Here is a 21,822-nt window from a genome sequence, read left to right as displayed (position 1 = left end):
ACTACTGCAGAAGCATATAGCATTACTTATCTATCTATTCCAGTTTTGAAACTACCAAAAATTCATTTGTTTTAGGGGGTTTTGTTCTGTTTTGTGTTTCTGAACTTCCTGGTTGAGCAGTTGTACACAGTACTACAGGTTCCAGAATGAAATTTTTCCCTCAGCTGTCCCCCACCCTGCTCATTCCCCGCCCAAAGCTGTTGCAGAACATCTAGGCTGTGTTCACACATTACAATTTCATTGTGTTACTGAATTATTTGCAGTACTTTATCATTTCATTGTTGTCCCACCCACCCACACAACAAGTAAATAACTTTGAATTTTTTTTTCATTTCCACGCACATATTATAATCAAGCATCTTTTATCTTTGAAGTTGAGCCCCACAATAAAGCTCTGATCCTCTCTGCCATTTAGCATCATTTACTTGTGTTACTGCATCATTTTTGTGAATACGCTGCACTACTGCAATGACACTCCAACATTTGTGAACACAGCCCTAATTTCACTGTACACTTCTGCACAATCAGCGAAATCAGTGCAGCAGCTGCTTCTGGACGGTCAGAGATGGTGAATCACTCAGGGGATTGGGTGAACCAGCCAAGCCTCCTGGGACATCACGCCCTGACCCCTGTCTGCATCATCAGCTTGTCCTCAGCAAACACACACAATGTGAGACAGAGGCATGGAATATTTGTCTCCTAAGGGGGGACAGCAGCAGGAGCAGGAGACAATGTGGATTGGCACAGAGGCCATTTTTCTTCACTTCCTGGATTTCTATCAGCTACCAGTGTGACAGAGCCGTACAGCTATGGTAATACATTATATAGGCACATTTATATAACTTTTAATGTACATTTAATAGAAAACAAGTTTTCCTTATCCGGAGTTCCCCTTTAACTGTCTGCCACTCTGTGCTGCTCTTCCTGAGGTGCTGGAAAAAGCTGAATCCAGTCCTTAGAGACTGGAAGAAGTTTCGTTCCTTTTCCCCAGGAGTGGCAGGGAGCTAAAAGGCAGCAGGTGACTGATGAGCAAATTGCACATTAGAGGAGCTTCGCTTTGTTATTACTGTAAATTCGCTTATCTCGAATTAAGAGTATATCACCCTATAACAATGCATGTTATATATTAATGCACATATAATCTGTTGTATATTTTACCTCTACATGTAATAATGTGCAAAAAAAGTTCAATGTTAAAGTTAATTTGAACAGGGTTTGACCAGTGTAATGAAAATGCTCAAAAACTGCAATCGTGCATACAATCTGTTAGGTATTGCCTCTAGATGTGTATAAATATATTTATTTTTTTTAATGACCAAATAGTACATGTGAACTCTGCATTTATAGTTAATTATATGCTAATAGTTTACATTCTAAGCATTGATTGCTGTTGTTAATGGTCAAACCTTGATCACATTACAGACCTTTGACTATTGCATTATTAAATGTAGACTTAATATATACAACAGTAACTAATACTAATTCTGCAGTCACAATGAGGTTCACCTTATATTGTAACCGTTATGATCCTAACAGTATGACATAGCAAATACAACCCAGGCAGCACATGGATATTGCTTTGTTCATTATTATCGGAAGGAACAGTTTATATCTTTCCACCCTGTTCTTCTAGACAAAACTTGATAAACTTGACAAGATACTGTCTTGATATCCCATGCCATTTTGTGGGATCTAGTGTACTTATCATTCACATACCAGCTTAAAATTACCTACGGTTAAAATGCAGTATCTGTCCATTTTCTATTCAGTCATGTGTTTTGTTTTTTTTTGGCCACTACATCAATTTATCTGTACAGCATACTGAATGGAAACCATGTTGCGTATATGTATCATCGTCTTTCTTTTTTTGGGCCTATACTGAACTATCCATAGATCTGGTACCATACCCTATTCCAGCCATTAAACGCATTGAACACATAAGAACCAGCTTGTTGCACTTGGTATTCCTATTTGCTATAGCTCTGTTTCGCTGGATATATGTGAACAAAGCCTAATAAAAAAGCAAAATGGATGACAATATAGGTTCAAAATTTACATAGCTGATGATGATCAGAATAATACCTTCACATAATTACATTTTCTATGATGTTATTGTTTCTTCCATGGGTCTCCAAACTGCGGCCCTCCAGCTGTTGTGAAACTACAACTCCCATCATGCCTGGACAGCTAAAGCTTTGGATTTGGCTGTCCAGGCATGATGGGAAATGTAGTTTTGCAACAGCTGGAGGGCCGCAGTTTCGAGACCCATGGTTTATTCCTTAAAAAACATGATGTCCTCCTAAAACACGTTGTATATGGCATACATTTTTATTACTTCCATACAATAAACTGCTGTTATTTTACATCACATTGTGGTTACTAGAGCTTTGGCAAGTAGTAAACAGGACCTCTGTGCTGTTACATAGACTTTCTTTTCTGACAGAGACTTTGACTTCTCTGGGCTCTTCAGTGGAGTTCTCCTGGTCACTCACATCATCTGCCCATCTACAGAAGATCTGGAGGATTTGTGAATAGGGTCTCGCGAGAGCATAATCTCCTGGATCTGGACAAAGGTCGAGCATTCTGCTGGAAACTCATTTTTCTAGAGATATGGAGAGAAACAGCATTATATATCCACATACAGACAGACTAGACCCAACTGTGGCCCTTGCCTAAAGGGCCTGACCAACCTCCCTGCTACATGAGAGAGCGTCATTGCTATGTTTTCACAGTGTACTGGACGTTATCCATATAAAAATCTATACAAGAGCTTATAAATTGCGGGTGCCAAGTGACATGATAGACAATTGGATGGTGGACACACCAGGTTCAAACATGACCAAGGACAACCTCTACATGGAGTCTGTATGTTCTCTTTGTACCTCTTGTGATATGAAAGACATATGGGGGAAGCAATTATAATTGCAGGATATGTTCAAGACCAAACTGCCATTCAATTGTGCAGCAAAGCATCTAACCTGCAAAGAAGTTTAGAATCCATGTTTCCTCAGTTATTCAGCAGAAAAGGCTGTAACATTTGCACACAAAAATGTGTTGCTCAGTAAATATTGAAGGGAGCTGCACCATGGATGTAGCAGCACCTGTGGGTTTGGTTTAGTGACCGAAACAAGCTGAAGGCACATCAATTTATATGTCTGCAATGTTGTCTATTTATAGTAAGTAAAAAGATGACGAACGCCTATTCACTCAAGGCACTCTATTGACACCTAGTGGCTATTTGTTGTCATCAGCATATGCTTTTGTATTTAGAAGAATAAGTTTACCTTGCTAGCATACAAAAAAGACAGTTCATAGATTCTCAGTCTATGAGCAACTATAATACAACCACTTCTATTTTTTTATTTATTTTATACATAAAAATAAGTTAAGAGCAGACTTGATGGACCAAGTGGTCTTTTTCTGCTGACAATATTCTATGTTTCTATATGAAAATGGGTTTAATAAAAAGCACTCTAAGGAAGCACTCCATTTTGGTTTTAGGTACCTGACACCAGGGGCTGTGCTTACTCACCCACTCCTATGCATTGTCCCCAGTGTGGCATTCTTTGCACAAGGGGGCGCATTTTGATCCAACCATGGATGGATACCATGTGACCCAGCCTTTGACAAGAAGCATTTACTGCTTTTTTGACATGCTGAATTCAGTGTGAAAAACATAGACCAGGTCTAGCAGAGCACTATCCTGCTCTCCATAGAATGCGGGGACAAGTGAATTACTGGAGCATGTCAGAGAAAAAAGGCATGCTTCTTTAATTTGGATTATACATTAGGCCCAAGGATTCCAGAATATAAATCTCACCCCTAAGGATAGCCTCAATAGTCCTGTCTGAGTCCTGGCACCAGATGCAGGTTTAGTCTCCTGGACTTGGGTCTCCATTGCTGCTAGAAAGCTTTTCAGACCCTCCTCAGTTATCTTGTTTCCTGTAGATTGGAAATGAAAAAAAAAAGATACATTAAAAAGCAGCACCTTTATTCCTGCAGTGTGATTTCTTTAATTCCAGCTCAGCTGCTTCCATACATTTCATTACTGCAGCATCCAATACCTGTTACAGTCTTCTGCTGCATCAGTTGCCTGTTACAGTCTTTTATGTCTTATGCATTTTCTGTGAACTACAGAATTACATTATCACCTATAAAATCCTCCCTGGCAGCTCAAGACCCTCATTTCTGTGTCTCTTTTATGTGTACACTATTTCTTGAGATCTTATATCTGTCCTGAGAGACAGAGGGTGCAGTGATATAGGTGATACACTTAAAGGAGTACTCCGGCTGGTACGCCTATTTTCACAATAACCAGGTGGGTAAAAACAATTACATCTACTTATAGTATGTTTCTGGCTTTGGCTTTGTCAGATAAATTTGTGTGTGTTATAGGGCCCTTAGTCTGGTATATATAGACTCATATAATATAATGTATACTGTATCTAGCTCCATAGAATGGCGCAAAAGTCTGCACCGTTCTATCTAGCAAAACTCAATTATTTATCTATTATTTAGCAATTGCGCATTGCAGACATCATATACGGTCCTGAAAAACTACTAAACGTGTGAATGTAGCCTTAGGCCTTCACATGTCTGTAGTTCTGTCTGCAGCTGTGGACAGAACATAGGACCAGTGTTGTAGTGTGGACCAGGGTTTGCGTCATGTATTGCTGTTAATGTAGTGACAATGTAGTAAAGCACAGAGCACTACTGATGCACATTTGTAGTGCAGTCCCCTGCTGCGGGTCCACAGTCACAGGCTGCACTACGGAGTTATCAGTGTGGTTATAGTTAGTACATCTGACAGCAATTCTTTCTATAACAGCAGTGTATAATGGAGGAATAATATCTAGGATTATGATGTGGATGGAGTTCTCTTTCTTCTGTGAAAATTAATGATACATAGTGCTAATATTTTACTTACGGGAAAGGTTAAGGCTGATTAAAACTTTGTTTCCAGGGAGATAAACTTTCCCATTTTGAAATTCTGCTTGTTCCAGCAATGGGTTGGTGTCTTCAGCTGGCTCCACCTGCAGAAAATGATAGAAGCGATTTCAGAATATAATAATAGTACTAGTAATGTTAATACGTAGTTAATAATGACATGCATCTAAAATTGTTGGCAAAGATTATGACCAATAGATTGGCAGACATCCTACCATCACTAATAGGCAGCCATCAAGTTGGCTTTATAAAAGGACGTTCTGGTGTCACTAATATAAGAATGGTACTAGCGGCCCAGTCTGGTGTCGAATCGGGGGGTCGTTCCAGCCACTCTCCAGGTCTGTTGGCAATTGACGCCGAAAAGGCTTTTGATAATATCAGCTGGGAGTGGCTGGACAAAATTTGGTATAACAGTTCAATTTAAAGATTTTATTTCCACAATATACACATCTCCGAAAGCTAGAATTTATACCCCGGGTTTCCTTTCAGATAGCTTTCCCTTACAAAAAGGTACCAGACAGGGTTGCCCCCTATCCCCTCTATTGTTCAATTTGGCGATGGAGCCTCTTGCTAGATATCTTATTTCTTCTGACTTTTTCTCAGGCATACGGGTTGGTTTCCAAGTCATCAAAGTTACATGCTTTGCTGATGATACTTTAATATACTGTATTTAGATAACCCAGATCTACATGTTCCGGCAGTATTAGATGCCTTAAAATTTTTTGGTTCCTTCTCTGGGTATAGAATCAATATACATAAAAGTCAACTTCTTTACCTAACTCCACATAAGAGGTCTACTTCGGGTCCTGCGGGGATCTCCATCGCTAAATCCTATATTACTTATCTTGGAATCCAGATTGGCAGAACTCCTTCCTCACTATATTCCCTGAACTATCGCCCTATAATTAAGAGAATAAAACAAGATCTCCAGAGATGGGAATCTCTACCACTGTCAATTCTAGGACGTACCCACTTAATCAAAATGATGTGTTTCGGAAAACTGTTATATCTAATGCAAACAATACCCCTTTTACTCAAACATTCTGACGTTTCCCTACTCCAATCATATTTCACTAAATTTATTTGGCAATCGAAGAGACCTCGTATTGCCTATTCCACTCTCTGTCTCCCTACTCCTAAAGGTGGCGCGCAATGCCCAGATATTAGATTATATAATTTAGCCGCTCTCTTTCGCCATGCTAAAGTTGGATTATGGACACGTCATATTTCTCCAATATTTTAATTGAGAAAGCTTTAGCAGCACCTTGGCCTTTACCCACCCTGCTACATGCTAAATTACCAGAACTCCCCCCAGAAATTAAGAGAAGTGTTATCTTTAAAGACACCATTGCCACATGGAAGGCGATACGAAAATTATATGGTTTACCCTTTTGCCTATCGAAAAGATTTCCTCTGTGGCATTCACCACTTTACCCACCTGACTCAGACAAATTGGACTACTCAGAGTGGCAGAGTGCACATGTTTCTTCTGTTAGGGATCTGCTGGATACTAATTCCAACACTTTCTTATCATGGGATATCGTCAGAACACGATTTAAATTGTCTTCATTTCATTTACCTCAATACGATTCTATAATTGAATTTCTTACTTCCAGAGTACGGGACATAGCAGAAGCAGAAAGTGATATAGAATTTGATAATCTATTCCCAACACCACCGGTACATAATTCTTTATCACATACATGGAGAACTTAGATCACGCTCTCAAAAGAATTTATCTAGACAAATTTTTTTTTAAAAATGGTCCTCCGTAATTTTTTCAGAGGATCTGACCCAAAAAATATTGAGAGGATCTCAACTAGTGCATTCTGCCACTCCTAATGTGGTTCTACGTGAAATACATTTCTGCTTTATACACAAGGCTATATATGCCTTTAATATTCCTTTTTCCAACTCCCACACTTCTCACATAAACAGTTGCCCGAAATGTTCACTTCCTAAAGCAGACTTGTTTCATTGTGCCTGGGCCTGCACGCGAGTGCAGGAATTTTGGGACTCTGTGCGGCTCTATCTTTTGTCCACTTGGGGCCATGCCATACCACTTCTCCCTCTTAGTTATCTTTTTCATTTTATTGAAATAGACTCTACTACTCCCTCTCCTAAATTACTTATTTCTAAAGGAATTAATTTAACTCTGTTAGTTTCCCTGAAATGTTTATTAAGACACTGGATACTCTACCAGACATTTCTGAGGTAATCTCCGCTCTGAAGGAGATCTTTCATTGGGAACTTTTGGATGTATTGCGCACCAAAGAAAAATCAACAAAAACATTTATGTCCAAATGGACACAATTTCTAATTCATGATTTTACAATAGAAAAGAGAGACTCTGTCATTAATCAATTTAAGGACACCGATTGGTATTGCATGGCCGCCCAAAAGGGAACTCTGGGAGCACTCCAAATATCTTAAGTTTTTCCCTTTCTCTGTTAAAGACAATTCTCTCCATTCTATTGGTAGCATATTTGAATTTCTGACATCTATACCATGTTTTAAGGTGATTATAGGTTACTGTTTTTCTACCTATGTTTTTTTGTAAGACTACGTTGTATTGTATATGATAATATGTCTTTTAAGGTTATTACAAAGGCTCATTGCATCTGTATGATATTGTAAACATACAATCCTTTGTTGCCTGTGAGCGACTTTTTGAATATGTAATGAATTTTCAATATGTATGTTCAAATATTACACCACTAAGCCACTAATAAAATATTGTTAAAAAAAATAAAATAATGACATGCATATAGGGGGCAGTATAATAGTAATCATATTATTGTACATAGAGGACTATACTAAAGAAAAGAATAGTCTAGTGCATTAAACAGTGTTCATAGTGATCCTTCGGTCACCTTATCTCCTACCTCTTGCTCCGGCAGTGCAGCTCTCTTGGTAGCAGACTTAACTGCTTTTCCCCTTGTGTTTTTTTGGTCAGAGTTGGACGTTTCTGTAAGGTATCATAGTTGTCATCACTACATTGTAATTGTACTAATTCAGGTTTTTTTCAAGTTATGAGCATACACAAATTCAAGTCTATGATAATGTCTTCCGACAACCCAAATCTTACGCTTTTTTGATGCCTTAGGATCTTCTTTCTTAGTTGATCCAGGTTGCGCTGCCCCAGAAGTTCCACTTGCTACATTGCTGACGGTTTTGTCTTCTTTCTTTTGGGAATCCTGAACCAAATTAACAATAGACAATTGAGGCCAAGGTTAGATATAAATACTCTTGATGATTATGAGCTTAGTTTGTACAGCATTGCTAAATAAAAATGGTCATGAATAATTTCTAGCAGCATCTTGCATATAACCGGACAACCCAAGGTGACAACCAGAGCATAAAGTCTGAGTCAACAGTGATGGTTAGGAATAGTCAGGGTATGGCATGTCTTAGGGAAGTCTCAGGACCATCCAGCTCACCTTTTCCTTCTTCTTTGATATGCTTGACTTGCCCTTCTGTGCTTGTGATTTCTCTGCTTTATCCATAGCTGAATTGCTGTGGTGGCTGAGTGGTCGTTCGCTCTTGGCATCAGCGTGACGTGATGTGGTTGGCTTTAAATTAAATGCAACTGTTATTCCCGACTTTAGTGATATAAGCAGATAGCGTCATGGTGATAGATCTCACCGATCGTGGCTGTTCCTGAGCCTCCTTTTCCAGTAATAGTCGTCTCCTATCAACCGTTTCTGTATGTGTTAATTCAAAACGTCCCAACACCTAGACCAGAGCATGACACCATATTATACTATATACACACAACATCACAGGCCTATGAAAAAGCCAAATTCTTTACCAACCTCGGACAATGCGAGTGCCCCTTGATCTTTGATCTGGTTACTGGAAAGGTTAAGGGAAAGCATCGACCGGTTGAATCTTAAGGCCTATAATAAAACACAGTTTATTTTGTGTATAATGACTTTGTAAACTGTGTATATTCCTACCACAGGGTTGGGGAAAACTCTAACAGTACTTCTTAGGCTGGGTTCACACGCTGTATATTTCAGGCAGTATTTGGTCCTCAAGTCAGGTCCTCATAGCAACCAAAACCAGGAGTGGATTGAAAACACAGAAAGGCTCTGTTCACACAATGTTGAAATTGAGTGGATGGCCGTCATATAACGGTAAATAACTGCCATTATTTCAATATAACAGCCGTTGTTTTAAAATAACAGCAAAAATTTGCCATTAAATGATGGCCATCCACTCAATTACAACATTATGTGAACATAGCCTTTCTGTGTTTTCAATCCACTCCTGGTTTTGGTTGCTATACAGCCTCACAAATACAGCCTCAAATATACATAGTGTGAACCCAGCCTTACTCCTCATCATAGTCAAGTCAATCTTCAAGAAAACCTAGTTACACCTGCTGAACATCAGAGGTAATAATCTACTTAGGATCTTTTTATACCTGAGCAAGGTGAGCTGCTCCCAGGTCTGTGATGTGATTGTAGCTGAGGACAAGAGTAGCCAGGTTTTTGTTGGTCATCTTTAGGCTCTGCAGAGCTTGGCTGATGAGTCTGGACCCTTCATCATTGATTTGGTTATTTCTGAATGATATATGGACTAACCTGAAGAAGATATGTATGAGGTTTTCACAAAAACCACGTTGCCCAAACCCCTGTATTCCTTGCTGTTTTTCCTCTATCCATTCTTCTGAGAACCTCCTATTGCTTTTCATGTCAGTTTTCCAGCGGGACTTTTACTTACCCTAAATCATCCGAGATTAACTTATGATACGACTGGTCAGGCAGTGGGTTTCCTTCTAGGGAAATAACCCTGAGGATCATAAAAAAGTATACATGTACATCTATATATGTGTATTTGAGAAAGCATATAGTCAAATGCATTTTCTATATTGATCCAGTAAAGAAATTAAATGAGTTCTCTTCCTCAGACAATTACTTTTATAATACTAGTCTTCTATAATTGCTAGTCTAATGCTGCGTTTACACGGAGCGACAATTCGCCCGATCGTACGATTAACGATTTCGAAGTAACATTTTTTTTTATAACGATCAGCATTTAGACGGAACGATATATCATACGGAAAAATAGTTTTGTGATCGCTTAAGCCTATCTCACACATAGGTTAAATCGGTGAACGACTATTTACACAGAACAATCTGCGAATTTTTTGCGAACAAAGATTTAAGAACATGTTGTAAGATCAAAATGAACGATTTCTCGTTTGTCGTTTTATCGTTCGCTGCATTTACACGTACGATTATCGTTCGAATTTGATCATTATCGTGCAAATTCGAACGATAATCGTTCCGTGTAAACGCAGCATAAGGTAGCAAATAGAAGTCCCTCATCAGAGCTTTACATAAGTTAGTCTGGGTACACTAGTATAACACTTGTTACTGGGTCCTTCCCGGAGGGATATCTGGCTAGTCCTGTGTTTTGAGACTCTTCAATGAGGCTCCACGGACTCCTCTTTTGCATACACTTGTTACACTAGTTATCTTATGGTATAAGAGGATCAACTATGAGCATGTAATTATTGTAACTATTGATCCACAATAAAACCACTCCTGAGGTTCTCTTTTCTTACTTGACGCTTGGACAATGCTGTATAATTTTCACAAATTGGGAGAAAGTTCTGTCCACAAGGCCGACGTTCCACAAACTGAAAAAAAAAAGACATAAAGGGCTCAGCACACTCTCTGGTGAACAATACAATATTGTACTCAGGAGATCATTAGAAATACTTATGGAGTTTTCTCACTTGATCTTGTGGAGGTTGGAAAGAGCTGGCAGACACTTAGCAAAGATTCCCATCATTACATCATCAATCTTCCAACCTGTAACATAGGACAGTAATCATTAATTTTACAGGGCCATAGAGCTTAAAGGGGTCGTCGGGGGACTTTTCAATAAACTAGCATTGCATTGACTTCTCTGGGTGTTGTATGTTCTGTATACACTTTATTTATTTCTAGCTCCTCTTGTGTTTTCAGGCTCAATCACATGACCTCTCTGCTTGTGATTTGTTTACTTCCTGTGATATCTGTTTCCTGTTCCTTCCACTGAACATGATTACAGGTGGAGTCATCAGGTGGGTGGGGCAGGTGCCCCTCCCATGGGCTGACTGGAATTCCACCTTGATGGGCTGACAACCTGAGCCACTGATACTAAACGCAGGGAATTTTCCCCATAGTTCAAAGGATAGCTCATCAGTCACTGATTGGTGGGGTGCCAACAGCCAGCATTATCAGCTCTTTGGTGCCGCAATACACAGTGAATAAAGTTTGTCTCCGTTAACTGTGTCATGGTGGTGACCTGTAATTGCAGCTCAGCTCCTATTCACTTAAACAAGACCTGAAATGCAGTTACACATCATCACCGCTAAAGTGAAAAATACATTTTCTAGCAAACATAAATCATTGGGTTTCTTCAAGTTTAGCTGTAATTTATAGCATGTTATGCAGTTTTGTTACTTAGTGGAGCTCAGATGGTCTTGGTGGAAGGCGAAAAGGAGGACATCACATTTGTTATTGAAACAAAATAAAAATGAAGCAAGATCGGGACATCAGAAGACCACTGGAAGCAAGATGTAACTTAAGATCATATCAATCACCTCCGATGGAGATTTCTCGTACAGATCGTCCATCTTCACTCTCCAGCTCCACCCGAATACTTGGTTTAAAATAAGAGTAGCGGTCTTTAGTATGATTTGTACCACTCTGGCTATCCTTATCATATGTATCGTCTGATTCATCTGCTGGAAATCATAATGAGAACATCTTGAATCAATGGAGAAACGTAAAAAACATTTGTAAAGAGGAAGTGTCAATAATTTCACTCTAAGCATTATTCCTTGTTAACGGGGTTAACCAGCAAAAATCTTTTTCTTTCAAATCAACTGGTTTCAGAAAGTTATGTAGATTTGTAATTTACTCCTATTTAAAATGTTCACGTGTCTTCCCGTACTTTTCAGCTGCTGTATGTCCTGCAGGAAATTTATTTTTTTCAAGTCTGACACAGTGCTCTCTGCTCTTTTTAAATAGAAGTAAATTACAAATCTCGACATGGAGAGAAAGGAGCTGCTGCACATCACACCTATGACTGATACTAATGCCACTCGGCTACATTTAAAAACCAACGCCAGGATGTTGGTATATAAATTGATCAAACCATATTGCCCCATGTTCCCACGTGCCGGTCTCCTGGTTCACATGGGTCCCTACACTAACTCCACACTGTGTCAGTCAGCGACCGCTAACCCCGCAAAGAGTGCACAAACAGTGAAGGGAGGCCATGGAATGGCCTTGCAACCCCAATGTCCCAAGACCAAACCCAAAGTGCCCCCCAAAAACCCAGTTGGCACCACCGGCGGAGAAAGCTGCCGCCAAACGACATGCTCTTGTACTCACCATTACTGCTGCAGATAGAATGGTAGAGATAGTGGGTACTGACAAGTGAGCACAGGTGTATCCTGCTAATTTGGGTCATGTGGGTCTTGCGAAGGGGAGTGCCAACTGCTCAGAAAAGGGTGAAAAATAAAACACGACATGGAGAGAGATGAGCTGCTGCACATCACACCTATGGCTGACACTAGTGCCACTCGGCTACATTTAAAAACCAATGCCAGGATGTTGGTATATAATTTGATCAAACCATATTGACCATATTGGTCTCCTGGTTCACACGGTCCCTACACTAACTCCACACTTGTGTCGTTTGGCGGCAGCTTTCTCCGCCGGTGGTGCCAACTGGGTTTTGTGGGGGCACTTTGGGTTTTGTCCTTTGACATTGGGGTTCCAGGGCCATTCCATGGCCTCCCTTCCTTGTTTGTGCATGCCTTGCGGGGTTAGCGGTCGCTGACCGACACAGTGTGGAGTTAGTGTAGGGACCCATGTGAACCAGGAGACCTGCACGTGGTACATGGGACAATATGGTTTGATCAAATTATATACCAACATCCTGGCGTTGGTTTTTAAATGTAGCCGAGTGTCATTAGTGTCAGCCATAGGTGTGATGTGCAGCAGCAACTTTTTCTCCATGTCGTGTTTTAAATTACAAATCTATATATATCTTTCTGAAACCAGATGAGTTGAATGAAAAAGATTTTCGCTGGATAACCCTTTTAAAATAATTATTATTCTGAGAGAGAGTTATGCTGTACCTATAGTCTTTTTTCCCCCCTAAGTTGGACACCACCCCCTTTAGAAAATGGCACTTACCAAACACATTTTTCTCAGAGGCTGGGGTACTCGGGGAGCGTGATCTTGGGATTACTTTAGGAATCTCAATATAGCCCAGCCGACCACACAGCTCAGTGAAGTCTTGCTCCAAGTTACCAGTACACTGGTAGCCCTCTGTAGGGTTAAATATCATATACATATTTAGTAGATGTAAAAATTTACATATTTAGTAGGGATGGCCTGAACCTGCCGAGGTTCGGGTTCGTACGAACCTGAACTCTCGGCAATAATTCCCGCTGCCTGCCCGCTCCATGGAGAGGGTGGATACAGCGGGAGGACCGCCTGGAAAACTAGGATACATAGGCTGTATCCCAGTTTTCTAGGCGGTCCTCCCGCTGTATCCACCCTCTCCACGGAGCGGGCAGACAGCGGGAATCATTGCCGAGAGTTCAGGTTCGGACCATTCCTAATATTTAGGCTATGTTCACACAATGTCAAAAATAGAGAAAAGGCAATTTTAAAAACGTCCGTTATTGCTGCGATTTAAATGACTGTAATTAAATGCATTGAAGTCAATGGAAAGACGGAGGTCTAATGCACACAATGTATTGCATAACTGACATTTTTACTGTGGACGTAAAAATAATGATCATGTTCATTATTTTCAGACGTCTTTTGCAAACAGCGGGCAATTTTTATTGGTTGTTCACACACAGTTTTTCTTTTTTCACGTTTCTCCGGTTTTACTATTAAAGCAACTCTGTACCCACAATCTGACCCCCCCAAATCGCTTGTACCTTCGGATAGCTGCTTTTAATCCAAGATCTGTCCTGGGGTCCGTTTGGCAGGTGATGCAGTTATTGTCCAGTGTTAAATGTTCCAGTGGCATTCCTAATAAAGAAGCGGGTGGGGGAGAGGGACGGAGGGGTGGTGCAAAGTTAGGGCACAGATACTCCCGTAGAGCACGGGGCTGCAAGTTTTATGTTGTTTTTTAGGACAATAACTGCATCACCTGCCGAACGGACCCCAGGACAGATCTTGGATTAAAAGCAGCTATCCGAAGGTACAAGTGGTTTGGCGGGGGGGGGGGGGGGGGGTCAGATTGTTGGTACAGAGTCACTTTAAATTCAATGGACTTTTCAATTAAGCCTCACCCAAAGGGCAAGTAGTCCACCTAAACTAGAATAATGTACCAACAACCATCATTGCACAACAGGCTAGACAGCTAAATGATGTCCGTTATTTTAGACTCAAAATGATGGATGTCATTTTAAACGGAGCTGAAAAAACGTTGTGTGAACATAGCTTCATACAGTATTTAGGCCACGTTCACACTTTGTATGACACCGGCCATTCTGTGACCTGGCCGGGATAAACTTAATTTCTATTGAATTGGGATGTGGGCGCATCCCAATTCACCAATGCACACAATGGAAAGTGCGGCTGGAGCCACATTCTTTATTGTGTGCACTCTCAGGGTTGTGCGGCCCTTATTCAATGATCATTGGCCGTACATACCTGACATGACATACCCCATTGCGGCCCCTAGGCGTATACTATGTGCATACACTCCAGCTGTGATCCCATTCATTTTTAATGCAATGTATCTTGTTGCAATTTACAACAATGGCTGTGATTAATACAAAAGATGCTGTTTGAACATGGCCTTAGGTTGTCAAGGAGCTCTACAAGCTCAAAATAAAGAAATAAACCCAACCCACTTTTTCTTTATGGTTTAATATTAGTCAATAGTGATTTACATGAAAGCCTCAAATGCAGCAATACCTACTTACCAAACCCCCTAAAAGAAAGTAACTTTATGTCAGTTTAGGAATGATATGAGGTTGTGCAGGAACTAGTCAGTGTCTTGCTTTTTTCTGTCTTCACCATATCTTTTGATATTGAGAGGCGACTTATATTTTTATAATTTCCTTGTTCCGGAAAATTTGCCTAAAAATAGACCTCCCCACTACAAGGATGATTATTAGTAAATGAAATGTTCTTACCAGCTGTCAGAGATGTCTTGTCCTGGTTACCAAAGCCTTAAGTGAAAAGAAACACATACTCGTAAAACCATGCAAATATGAAAACACAGACAGGCACCTATCATAATGGGGGGCCGGGGGTATGTGTTTGCCACGATAATCGCTTTGTGTAATAAAAGGCAACGATCAGCCAACATGAACAATATTGGCTGATCGTTGCCTTTCAACATGTTGAAAGATAAACGTTTATATAGCAACCCCTGCAGCTCTTACCAGCGCGCATGTAATATTGCTGGCAGCAAGCAGGAAAGGTCGGCGCTCGCTTGTTCCCTCTGATCGCCTCGTGTCTTTAGACTAGACAATCTTTTAAATGTGCCAGAATTATCAGGCTGTTTATTGATAAAGTTAAAGTTTACACCATCGCTAAAGTTTACACCATCTATTACTTGGCTTGAAGTGTGAGTCCAAGTCCATCACCCCGAAACAACTGTCTATAGATGGATACCTAGTAGAGATGAGCTGAGCGGGGGCTGCTGAACTTGGATAAAGCTCTAAGGTTGTCTGGAAAACATGGATACAGCCAATGACTATATCCATGTTTTCCACATAGCCTTAGGGCTTTATCCAACTTCAGCAGCCACCGCTAATCAAATGTCGAAGTTCGGGTTCGGATGGACTCGAGCATGCTCAAGGTTCGCTCGTCTCTAATACCTAGCTTTGGTATTTCCCTTGTCATATTCTTAGACTTGTAAATTGAGTTGGATATTGACTGAAAGGCCCACAGGTGTTGAGCGTTTTTACTAGCAGGCTACAGTATCTTCTTTAGTTGGTCTCCATGAGATCTGTGATCGTTTTACCTCAAGTACATTTACTCCACAGAGAGTGTTACACACAATCAGCTTAGATACCCCACTTCCAAACTCATGTAACTGAGTAGGGACATCACTTCTCCTTCCCCGCAGCACATACTGTAGGCAAGCTTTAGGTTGTACACAATGCCGTAGGTGCTCTCAGCCCAGGAGAGATGTTCCTCCTCTACTTTGTAGGTCACTACTGCCTCCAATGAAACAATAGTTTATGGCGCTGTCATAGTTCAGGGATTGACGAAGGGGAGATCGGCGAATATGTCACTGTAGCAACCACTGGGTACATTCCCGAATTGTATCTGCCCATCTCTGCATCCACTGATGTGTTAAAGATCATTTTTTTTTTAAAGTATGTATTTATTAAAGGGGTACTCCGGCAAAAAAATTCTTTGAATCCAACTGGTGTCATAAAGTAATACAGATTTGTAATTTACTTCTACTTAAAAATCGCAAGTCTTCCAGTACTTATCAGCTGCTGTATGTCCTGCAGGAAGTGGTGTATTCTTTCCAGTCTGGCAAAGTACTTTCTGCTGACATCTTTGTCCATGTCAACAACTGTCCAAAGCAGTAGCAAATCCCCATAGAAAACCTCTGCTCTGGGCAGTTCCTGTCAGGGACAGAGGTGGCAGCAGAGAGCGCCATGTCATACTGTAAATCAGTGCTTCCCAACCTTTTCCACCTCGGGGCACACCTTGGAAAAAAAAATTTCCTCAGGGCACCCCTACTAAATGATGTTCTACAAAATACAGTGACTCACAGGTGACGTCTTCTTGGATCTGAGGAGTCACTTTCCCTTTTCCTCTCCATCCGCCATGATGATTTCTTCCAGCTACGTTTCATCTCTTCAGAACCTGCAAGACAAACAATTTAGGCTCCGCACATTTCTAGCAACTTCCTTTCCTTTCTCCCTCCTGTCGGCTCCCAAAGTAACTGCGCTGTTTGGTGTTATGTGCAGTAAAGCGAGTAGGAATGTGGGATGCCCCCTGTATGTAGGATCCCCCGCTGTGCCATGAACTAATAATGTCCCCAGAGGTTCCCCCATGAACTAATAATGCCCCCAGAGGTGCCCCCATGAACTAATAATGCCCCCAGAGGTGCCCCCATGAACTAATAATGCCCCCAGAGGTGCCCCCATATACTAATAATGCCCTAGGGGTGGCCTCCATATACTAATAATGCCCCCAGAGGTGCCCCCATGAGCTAATAATGCCCCCAGAGGTGCCCCCATGAACTAATAATGCCCCCAGAGGTTCCCCCATGAGCTAATAATGCCCCCAGAGGTGCCCCCATGAACTAATATTGCCCCCAGAGGTGCCTCCATATACTAATAATGCCCCCAGAGGTGCCCCATGATTTAACAATGCCCCCAGAGGTGCCCCCATATACTAATAATGCCCCCAGAGGTGCCCCCATATACTAATAATGCCCCCAGAGGTGCCCCCATATACTAATAATGCCCCCAGAGGTGCCCCCCATGAACTAATAATGCCCCCTGCTCTGCCCCTTAAAAAAACAAACATCCTATTCACCTAATCCGCGCTGTGGCTGCAGGCAGCAGCTCTTCCTCCTCTTCGGGCTCCATCTTGTGAGTCGCGGGGACGGGACTTCCGGCAGGCGTGATGACGTCACATCATCAAGCCTGCTGGAGAGGTCACGTCCCAGCGTCCCATAGGCTGCTGGCATGAAGTGCCGGCGGCCTATGGTATTGAATATAGGAGCAGGATGCCGACACTTCCGGCTCCTATATTGTGCTTCCTTTAATGTTCCGCCCACTTCCTGCAGGACATACAGCAGCTAAAAAGTACTAGAAGACTTAAGATTTTTAAATAGAAGCAAATTGCAAATCTCTATAACTTTCTGAAACCAGTTGATTTGAAGTGTACCCCTAATGTAAGGCACAAGAGCTTACTAACTTAGTACTTCCAAGTACCTCACATTAGTAATATATTGACCCTTGCCAGACAGCTTATTAACACACATTGCAAAGTTATATAACTTTGTAATGTGTGTTAATTAAGCAGAAAAAGAAAAACGCCGCACTACCCCTTTAATTGCAAACCACATCTGAACCGGAGACAAGAGTTGTGCAAAGGTGGCTATTTTTGTAGCGCTGGATAACCCCTTTAACTGTTTCTCTCTGTCCCACATGTGATGTTACTGCTCCTATTACAAGCATGGAAAAGTTGGTCAACAGATCAGAGTTGCAATGGACAGAGGAAAACTCGCTGTCCCTGCCCTCCAAGAGCCCAGGTGCCCTTTCTGACAGCCTGCACCCTGTAACTTGCTGTTGCAGTACCTTAGCTGTCATATAGGGAATGATTTAGCTAATGGCTAGAGATGAGCGAACCGGGTTCGGGTGCATCCGAACCCGAACGTTCGGTATTTGATTAGCTGGGGCTGCAGAACTTGGATAAAGCTGTAAAGTTGTCTGGAGAACATGGATACAGCCAATGACTATAACCATGTTTTCCAGATAGCCCTAGGGCTTTATCCAAGTTCAGCAGCCACTGCTAATCAAATGCCGACAGTTCGGGTTCGGATGGACTCGAGCATATATGTATAACATATAATTGCTTACAGTGCTGCTCCCTACTCCATGGTTTCCCCTGCAGATACCTGCACTCCTGCTGTCATCATCGTTGTTGTCTTTTAGAGTCTTGTCTTTTTTATCTGTCTTCTTCCCCATAGTCACAATCCTAATGATGCTGCAAGAAACAGAAGTGTCAGCTGAAATCTGGGAAGCTCTTGATAACACGTCAGCAATCACAGTCACCTACAATGCACAGTCACTAGGACTTAAAGTTTGGACTCCTGATAAATCGTTATTGCTGCCTGCTCAGCAGCACCTGCTCATTATAATATGCCTATTACGTTACATACAGACTCTGGAAGCCGCTCCCGTAGTTTCAGCGTCTCGTTACCATGGTTACCAGATTAGGCGGGGCTCCGTGCTAGACCGTGTACAGAATCAGCCAATCAGACGCGACGTCGCGGAAGTAGGTCACGTTACGTAGTTGAGGTCAGGAAGCGCAGAGAACGTTTATTGTGGGACGCAAAGAGACGCAAGATATTGCGTCAGGGAGCCTTCTCTATAGATCTCCCAGAAAAGCGGATGTGGCCAAAGTCCTTGGTGTAGTGTATAAGTCCACGGAGTGTTTCAGCCGTGTGTGCGGGCTGCACGTTGTGATAACTATATTGACGCACAGTTCTATTCATTGTGCCATGTTTTGCCCGCATACTCTTAAACGAACCACGTGTGCCATGCTGTACCCTTACAGTTAATAGTGCCCAACAAATGCCCTGTAGTCAGTGCACATAGACATGAGGCGGTAGGATAGCATACACTAATCACATGATCAGAGTACCTTATTATTTCTATAGCGGTATTGCAATCTGTCAGCTCCTTAGCAGATACACAGCTGCAGATCCCGGCAGACTGGTGCTGGGGAGAGGCACTGACTGCAAACTTTAAAAATTGTCACAGCCACAGCAGCAGCGCTACCTGTATGTCAGTCAGAGCAGCTCTGTACCTAGTATGGAGCTTACAGATCTGTTCCCACTTTAATCCATTGAGGATTTGATGCTGCCAATTTCATCAGAAATCCACATAATCCACAGTGTATAATATTAAAATCTGGCAGGAGGGAATTGGATCAGGAGTAAGAACTTACCTTTCCCAGTGCCCATGGTGAGCAGTGGGACTGGCCTCTGGAAAACATTTTTCTCCGATGATGTCACGACTTGAGAGAAAATGCCTGTCCCGGCTGATGGACTGGCCACTCAGCCAATCAGTGACTGAAGTGGCATCCCGCCCCAGTCACTGACTGAGCAGCTAGTCCATCAGCAGGGTTGTGACGTGTCAGTGATGAAGATCCTCGTGTTTGTCAGAGGTCCTGAAGCAGATCCCGCCGCTCACCACGGGCGCAGGGAGAGGTAAGTTCGTACGGTTAAACGTCATATTTTGTATATTTAGTGCAGCCAATACAATATGGTGCTGACCTTCTAAACAAGTAGAGATGTTTACATTCCTTAAAGTTTACGTAACTAACTCCTCGAGCCAATGATGTACTGACATGAGCCTTAGTAGAAGATTATACTCCCCAGGATATATAAACTGGCTGCCATCCTTGAATAAAGGAGATCTACCTTAAGGTTATGTTCACACTACGTATATTTGAGGCTGTATGTTTGAGGCTGTATAGCAACCAAAACAAGGAGTGGATTGAAAACACAGGCTCTGTTCACATAATGTTGTAATTGAGTGGATGGCCGTCATTTAATGGCAAATATGTGCTGTTATTTTGAAACAACGGCTGTTGTATTGAAATAATGGAAGTTATTTACCGTTATATGGCGGCCATCCACTCAATTACAACATTATGTGAACAGAGCCTTTCTGTGTTTTCAATCCACTCCTGGTTTTGGTTGCTATGAGGACCAAATACAGCCTCAAATATACATAGTGTAAACCCAGCCTAACCATTAGTGTGTCTGGGTGTTTCATTCTCAGAGAGCACTTTAAATTTTATAACTTGTAATTTGCAACAGGCAGTCAATATGACTCTTGAAGCGCATCCATAACAATACTCCTAATCAAATTCCCCCCTGACCCTGCCAGCTGCCAGATTTTAAAATTTGCCTGACCTCTTAAGGGTACAAACCCACACACCGTATACACAGCAGATACGCAGCAGATTTGGTGGTGCAGATTTGATGCTGTGTTCAGTTATTTAGATCTATTCTGCTGCGTATCGCAGCAGTAAATAAGCTGCGTATACGGTGTGTGGGTTTGTACCCTTAAGTATTTTTGATCGTACCCCGCCGATTGGCTGCTACTTGTAGGCCACTGCTCTGTTTTGCTACCCAGGCTAAAATTTGCCAGCCATTTTTAAAATTTGTAACCCATTTACCATGACTATGGAATATCATATGGAATATGGAATATTTTTGCAGAAATCAATAGTACAGGTGATTTTCAGAAACTTTGTAATTGAGTTCATTAGGCAAATATGCCATTATCTGCATTATCACCCATTTACCATGACTATGGAATATCACAGAATTGTATTATTGCTCAGACTAATTGGATTGATCATGCACTTAATTGTGTGTATACAGTATAAGTCTCATTTTACTAATTGTGTATTGCTTAAAGAGTCACTGTTGTGTTTTTTTTGGCACAAATCAATAGTACAGGTGATTTCCAGAAACTTTGTAATTGAGTTTATTAGGCAAATATGCCATTATCTGCATTCAAAAATACTTTTTTCAGGTACCCCCCCTCCCTCCTCTCTCTCATTCACTGTCTATTATCAGGAAATCACGTCTTGTTTACATCAGACGTTTCCTGTATAATCTATGGAGAGGGGAGGGGGAGGAAGGAGAAAGGAGATTAGTCACGAGCAGAGAGCAGAGAATAAAGGATTACACAGTGGGAGCTGTGTAAAAGCGGTATTTAGAGGTCAAAGAGGTCAGTGCTGACTTCAGAGGAGATAGCCCGGTGATGTAGTTGTAAATTACTTGTATGTTGTCCTGTTTTGGTTCCTCATCTCCCTCCACCCCTCCCTTCTCCATTACAAAAACCGTGAAGACAGGGGGGAGAGCTTCAAACTGCTTTTTCATGATAAAAATGCATTTTCTGGCTAATATACCCAATTGCAAAGTTTCTTAAAATCAACTGTACTATTGATTTTCACAAAAAAATTAAACAACAGTAACACTTTAAAAATGTCTGCCTGAGGCGTTGCTCATGGAAACACTGTGATGGAATAAAGCTAATATGATGTGCTGCGTTGATCTTCAAGGGGGATATTTATCAAGACAGGCGTACTCTTACGCCAGTCTTAGATAAAGCCC

General features: G+C 41.5%; 1 protein-coding gene across 7 annotated transcripts; it reads right to left on the bottom strand.

Moving 5' to 3' along the window:
* Positions 1-2,309: 2,309 nt before the first annotated feature.
* LRRC71 (leucine rich repeat containing 71) lies at positions 2,310-19,686 on the bottom strand. Of its 7 annotated transcripts, none has more exons than XM_069949855.1 (17): positions 19,638-19,686; positions 18,583-18,671; positions 15,122-15,157; positions 13,155-13,289; positions 11,549-11,692; positions 10,697-10,772; positions 10,523-10,597; positions 9,676-9,744; positions 9,377-9,536; positions 8,763-8,846; positions 8,593-8,682; positions 8,388-8,519; positions 8,036-8,144; positions 7,833-7,915; positions 4,928-5,033; positions 3,821-3,942; positions 2,310-2,602 (listed from the first exon to the last, which is right to left on the bottom strand). In XM_069949855.1, exons 2-17 carry the CDS (start codon positions 18,650-18,652, stop codon positions 2,489-2,491), a joined length of 1,605 nt encoding a protein of 534 aa, XP_069805956.1. In that variant the 5' UTR covers positions 18,653-18,671; positions 19,638-19,686; the 3' UTR covers positions 2,310-2,488. The 7 variants fall into 7 exon arrangements, with proteins under 7 accessions (XP_069805956.1, XP_069805954.1, XP_069805953.1 ...); XM_069949853.1 differs by lacking the exon at positions 19,638-19,686 and adding an exon at positions 18,847-18,947; XM_069949852.1 differs by lacking the exon at positions 19,638-19,686 and adding an exon at positions 18,838-18,937.
* Between the last annotated feature and the right edge of the window lie 2,136 nt (positions 19,687-21,822).

The sequence above is a fragment of the Dendropsophus ebraccatus genome, chromosome 13, assembly GCF_027789765.1.
Source record: "Dendropsophus ebraccatus isolate aDenEbr1 chromosome 13, aDenEbr1.pat, whole genome shotgun sequence".
NCBI classification, from domain to species: domain Eukaryota; kingdom Metazoa; phylum Chordata; class Amphibia; order Anura; family Hylidae; genus Dendropsophus; species Dendropsophus ebraccatus.
Note: the sequence above shows the minus strand (reverse complement) of the source record. Positions and strands in the feature narration are given on the sequence as shown.